Consider the following 5,941-nt stretch of genomic DNA (forward strand, 5'->3'; position numbering starts at 1 on the left):
GCCGAGGCCGCCGCCCCGGAGGCGAGGCCGTGGCCCTGCGGGACGGGGAGGTCCCGAGGTGAGAGGCTGGGGACCCGCAGGCCTGTGCCCTGTGGGCTGCGAGGCGCTCCTGCCCGGAGGGACAGTTGTCCAGGTGGCGGGAGGAAGAAGGAGCAGAAAAGAGAAAGAGAAGAGAGTGAGCGAGGGCGGAGGGCGGAGGGCGGAGGGCAGAGGGCAGAGGGCAGAGGGCAGAGGGCAGGGCGAGGGGCCGCCACGCAGGCAGGGACGGGGACAGGACAGGGGCAGGAGAGCGGCTGAGAACGAGCTGGACGAGGCAGGGGATGGGGTGCCCCAGGGGCCATGGGCGCCACCGAGGCTGGTCCCCCCACAAGGCCCCCACGCAGCGGAAGGAAGGGGACCAGAGGGGTGGACGGGGCGGGTGCCGGGCACGGGAGGTGGGCCGCGCCTGCTGGGGCTGCTCCCGTGTCTCCAGGGAGGGCGGAGAAGGGACCAGCAGGGGCTCCACGCGAGCAGCAGCAGGTGGGAGGTGGGGCTGGGTGCGGGGTTTCTGCACCTGACTGGGAGCCCTGGACGGGACCGTCCCGTCGCCTGCTCGCGGGCTGTGGGTTGGAAGCGAGGCCGTGCTGTCCGCCTGGCATGCTGTACCTGTGAGCCATGGTTTCCCATCTGTGATGGGCTGGTGTGGGGACGGCCATGAGGGGCCACATGCGGCCGTGGAGGGGTCGCTTTGCCCCTTTAAATGGGGCTGTTCCAGCCGAGCCCCCAGTTCCTGGTGGGCACCTCAGGGGCAGATGACCAGGGCACGTCCACCTGACCGCAGCTGGCGGCAGGACCCGAGTGCCGAGGTCGGCCCCACGTCCCCGTTTGTGCACATAGGAGGCTGAGACCCAGGGAGCTTTGGACTCGTGCTCATTGCTCTGAGGGGACAGGCAGCGAGGGTCTGCAGAACGAGAGGACCCGTAGCCAGGGGCGATGTGATGGAGACCGAGTTAGGGTCAGTCTGGCGGCAGAGCCCGGGCTCTCTCTGTTCTTTCTGCGGCCACGGCCCCCCTGCACCCCCGAGGCACTGGGAGCAGGTTTGGCTCCGGGGCGGGGGGGCTGGAGCGCCGGGCAGAGGGTCCGGCCGCTCCGTACGCTGGGGTGGAGGGCCCCCCGGGAGAGCAGAGCCGCACCTCAGGACCTCCCCGTGCCAGGTGGTGGCTCCAGCCCAGGTGGGCGGCCAGGTTCTGGCCGCCGTGCAGGAACCTGGGGACTGGACTGACCCGAGAGCCATTTCGGCAGTGCCTGCGGGCAGAGCCGTGCGTGGGGCTTGCTGGGTGCGAGGTGGGTCTGGGCAGGAGAGAGGGGAGCGGGGCGGCAGAGGCTCCAGCCAGTGCCAGCCAGCAGTCGCGTGTCACGGAACGTGCCAAGGCCCAGCTTCGCGAGAGGCCCGAGAGCTTTGCCAGGCAGTCCCAGCCCGGCTCGGGAGCGACCGGCTCTCCTGGAGGGCCGTCCAGTGCCAAGAGGAGACGGGGCTGGACCTGGAGATGCAGCCAGGGCTGCCGGCCGGTCATTCAGGGCGCCATGTGGTCAGCCCGCTTGTCCGGTCCCCGGGAGGTCGGCCGAGAGCTGTGGTGAGTAGGCGTGCGCGTGTGCAGGGCGACTGGCTGATGCAGAGGATGCTGCGTGTGAGGGGCGGGGCGCCCGGAAGGTCTTCGGGGCTGCGTGGCACTTGGCCCAGGCCCTCGCAGTGCTGTGGTCAGTGACTCGGAGGACGGGCAGCCCTGCGTGTGCGGTGCGCGGGGCGGAGGCGGGAGCCGCCAGCGAGCACGGGCACGGGCCTCACGGCCAGGCTGGATCCAACAGGCAGGCTGGACCCGAGGAGCGGAGGCCTTGACCTCCGACCCCAAGCCCAGACGGGCAGCCGGTCAGAGCAGATGGGGTCAGAGGTGTGGAGGAGGCTGACCACAGAACACATCACGAGAGGTAGGACCCCTAGCCAGAGGGAGGTGACTGGCCGGGCAGCGGGACGTCGAGCTAGGTTCTGGACCCCTTTCTACTGCGGAGGCGGATGGTCCCCGACCCAGCCTCTGAGGACCCGGGGCAGGGGGCCCTGGGATAGAGGGGCTGGGGGCTCGCGGCTCGGCCCTGTAGAGCCAAGTTGTACGGGGAGACCCAAGAGTGGGCCAGATGCCTGTGAGGAAGATTTCAGGGTCACAGACTCCCTGAGGCTGGACCCGCCCGCAGTACGTGGCACCTGGGTGGCAGCGGCTCTGTTAGGCACCTTCCCCGGGGCCATGTGGGTAGACAGCGGGGGTCCGCCGGCTCCCGAGATGTCTTGGGGCTGGGCGGTGTGATGGGCAGGACTGGGCTGCGGTCGCCCCAATAAGCGTTCAGAGCCTGGCCCCCCAGGACTTGCATGGGGCCCAAGGTAGCCACCACGTCACAGGTGTACAGTGAAGGGGGAGGCAGGAACCCAGGGGCCAGGCGCATCACGGGGCTCGAGGGACAGGCACTATCAAGGGAGGGACTCGTCGTCCCCAGAGCCTGGGATGGGGTCTTGGTCCCTGTGTGGGCAGCTCGCACAGGGCGGGCAGCGTCCGGCAGTGCTGGGGACGGAGCAGTGGCCAGTGGTGCTGGGGACGAGGCAGTGGTCAGCAGTGCTGGGGATGGGGCAGTGTCTGGCAGTGCTGGGGCAGTGGCGGGCGGTGGTGGGGACGGGGCAGTGGCCGGTGGTGCTGCGGACGGGGCAGCGGCCAGTGGTGCTGCGGACGGGGCAGCGGCTCCGGCCAGACAGGAGGAGGATGTAGATCCACGGGGCAGGCGCTCCCCCCCACACCGCAGTCACCCCAGGTGTACCTGCGTGGGAGGTGCTGGGACAGTGGGTCAGAGGTGTGGTGGCCTTCAGATCTGGGCTCCACGAGAGACGGGAGGAGTCCTGTCTGCCTCCCCGTGGCCACGGCCCCTCACAATGTGCCCCAGTTGCCCACACTTCAATGTGCGGCCCCTTCCTCCACCGCCACGTCCCCTGTCCCTCCAGGCTGGGTGCAGGCACGGGATCCCCTCCCCTGAGAGGACTTCCTGCCAGCTACATCCCTCCTTAAACAAGACCTTGGAATAGGGGTCCAGCTCCGTGGCCCACGAGTCACGCCATAGGTGTCGGGCGTCAAGTGTCGGGGTCAGCCCTGGGCAGGGAGGAAATTTCACCCACCTTTGGGTCTTGAGCACCTGGCGGAGGGAGGGGGCGGTGGGTGAGATTGGGGTGTGGGGAGGGGGGCATGATGAGCACAGAAAAGCTGCCCAGGAGATTATGGAGCAGATGGCAGATATCGGGTGTCATTAAGAGGGAGCAGGGAGCCCAGCCAGGGGAGGGAGGTTGGGGACGGTGGCAGATGTGGCTGTGATCCCCAGCCCCACTCCTCAGGTGTGAAGTGGGGTGACCACCCCATTGAGCGGGGGGAGAAACTAGTAGCAGCGTGAGGGCTGGAGCTGGCCCGAGGGGTCCTTGGTGACCTGGTCTGCCCCAGGGCTGGCTGGGAAGGATGGGCTGAAGGGAGGGCTCCTTGGCTTTTGGGGCTCTGGGTGAGGCAGCTAGGAGTTCCCCAAACAAGGGGCCCCCAAGTGCTGCCTCACCGGGAAGACAATGGGATTTCGGGCAGAGAGGTCCTGCAGAGGCCGCATTGATACAGGGGTGCTGCCAGCAAGCTCTGGGAGAGGGGGCGAGGCGCGGCCTCTGGTGGCTCTGGGCTAACGTCACTATTGATACAAAGATGCCCATAAACAGGCTGCGCTAAAACCATCCTGAGGCCGGGCTCAGAGAGGGGTGCTGGCCGCCCTCCGTTTTCCTGAGGGGCTGGCAAGGACTTGTAGAGTCGGGCTGGGCAGGGCCCCTCCTCCTGCGGAGCGCCCCAGGGTGCCCTGCCTCGGGGCACGGGGCACCTAGTGCGCGCTGCGGGCGGGCCTCTCAGCAGCCTTGGTCTCCCGTGGGCTGGGGCCATGCCCCCGTGACCCCCAGCATGGCAGGGGTGCCCTGGAGGACGTACCAGCCCCAAACCTGGCCCCTCAGGACCAGCCCGAGACTTTTGGGTGCTCTTGTCTCTCTGGCTGTGGGGGAAGCCAGCGTTGTAGGCAGATGTCCCCTCCTCCAGGGAGGCTGCCAGGCCTGCCCACCAGGGCGAAGAGAAACAGTGTGGGCCGTGGCTGGGCCTGTCCCTATTGGGGCTCCAGCCCCGCCCCCTCAGGGACAGCTGGGGGTGGGATCAGTGCCCCTCTTTATAGCTGGGGGCTAGACGCGGGGCCTAGGGTCTCACCCTGGGGCAGGGGTCAGAGGGACCATAGCCCCGCCACGGTCTCAGCCCCGGCCTCCCTAGAGGGGTTGAGCTGCTCTCCGGTGTCCCAGCAGCCCTCCCTCCTCAGGCTGAGTGATCACCAGCCTGACGCCGCCCACGCCATCCCCTACCCTCAGCCCCATGTGTCTGCTGCTTTGGGCCCCATCCAGTCACCCCAAAGATGGCAGCAGACCCCCACCTCACCTCACATCCTCTAATTACCTCCACTCCACACTCCTCTCTGCTCAGAACTTTCTGTGACCTTCCCACCCATCCCCCGGACCCGTGGCTTAGCTGTTCAGCCCCTGGCCCCTGGGCCCCGTCCTGTCCCGTCCTGCCGCCCGCTTTGGGGCCCAGGAGGAGCCGGGAGGGGGTGGCGCCCCTGCACCCCGGTGCAGAGCTGAGCACTCGGCAAGGGCCAGCTCCCTCAGTCCCGTGTGGGGACACTGAAGCCCCAGCGATGGCGTGGCCATGACAGCCCACGGCGGCCTGGGAGCCAGCCGGACCGGGCCACGGCTCTGGCCGGGGTGTGGGGCGAGGCTGCCCGGCTCTGCCACACCGGGGTCTGCGGCCCGCCCGCCTTCTTGCCACTGCCTTTGTTCTCGCCCCCTCCGGGCCCACGAGCCCTTGCTCATCTTTCAGAACCAAGTTCGAGGTCACCTTCCGAGCTTCCCTGGACAGTCGGGTGCCTGGCAGGGTGTCTACTTGGCCCACGAGGCTGTGACCACCGGGAGGGGGCTGCCCCCCACCCTCAGGCCCAGCAGGGCACAGCCACACCCAGGAAGGAGCTGCTGGAGGGGGCAGGAGGGGGCTGGACCGGTGCCAGGCCGGTGGGGGGCCAGGTCCAGCAGCTGCAGCCAAGTGCCTACACCCCAGCCTGGGGCGCCTCGTGCACTCCTGTGCCCCACCCAGCACCCACCTGCTCCCTAGCTGGCTCGGGGCTCTTTGTGCTCCTGGCTCCCCCCGCCCCCGCACAGCTGCATCCCCAGCTGCCCCTGCAGACGAGTGACAGCTAGCGTCCTGGCCGCGCCACACCCGCGGACCCCTCCCCGGGCTGCCTGGAGCAGGACCCCACATTGCACAAGCAGTGAGGGGACACTCCCGCATTGTGGGGTGCGGTGCTGCCCTCTCCCAAGCCCCCGAGCGGACCCAACCTCTGTCCTGGGGGCCTGCTCTGTGACCGAGGGGGTTGGGGTGCTTGCTCTCTGACAGCCCTGGAAGCCGGTGCTGAGAAGGCCTCTCCATGGGTCATTTCTCTCCACTTTCTGTCCCTTCGCTCATGACCTCTATGGCCGCTTGAGGGGCCAGTCGCTCTGCAACTGTCCACCCTGGCCCACGGCGTATGAGACCCCAGGGAGGCTGCGCATGGGGGTAGGGGGCCTAGCCCAGCTCCCCAGGCCTCTGAGTCGGCTCCTACCCGTGGTGTGTAGGGGACCTGAGGCCAGGTCCCCCGTGGGCCTAAAGGAAATGCTCTCCCGTGATAGGCCTCGCCTGGCTGTTGTCCCTTTGGCCCCTGCCCCCAGCTGAGCCCCAAGCTCTCCCCCGTGACTCTGAGAGGCAGGTGGGGCAGCCCACTCGCCGCCTGCAGGGGGCAGAATTGAGCCGGGACTGAGGCCTGAAGCCCCTTCTGGAGC

At 68.6% G+C, this 5,941-nt stretch overlaps 1 protein-coding gene across 3 annotated transcripts in view; it reads left to right on the plus strand.

The window, feature by feature from the left end:
• The window catches only part of LSP1 (lymphocyte-specific protein 1), a 23,239-nt gene that overhangs the window by 4,346 nt on the left and 12,952 nt on the right, over positions 1–5,941 (plus strand). The window contains exon 1 of one of the 3 annotated variants that reach the window (XM_025046336.1): positions 1,311–1,613. The exons of 1 other annotated variant lie outside the window; for it this stretch is intronic. In XM_025046336.1, coding sequence (XP_024902104.1) covers positions 1,564–1,613 — 50 coding nt within the window. In that variant the 5' untranslated portion in view covers positions 1,311–1,563. Of the gene's footprint in view, positions 1–1,310; positions 1,614–1,654; positions 1,966–5,941 lie in introns of those variants that run through there. One more of the 3 variants, XM_025046337.1, reaches the window with a different exon arrangement.

Source organism: Pteropus alecto, unplaced genomic scaffold (genome assembly GCF_000325575.1).
Source record: "Pteropus alecto unplaced genomic scaffold, ASM32557v1 scaffold43, whole genome shotgun sequence".
NCBI lineage: Eukaryota > Metazoa > Chordata > Mammalia > Chiroptera > Pteropodidae > Pteropus > Pteropus alecto.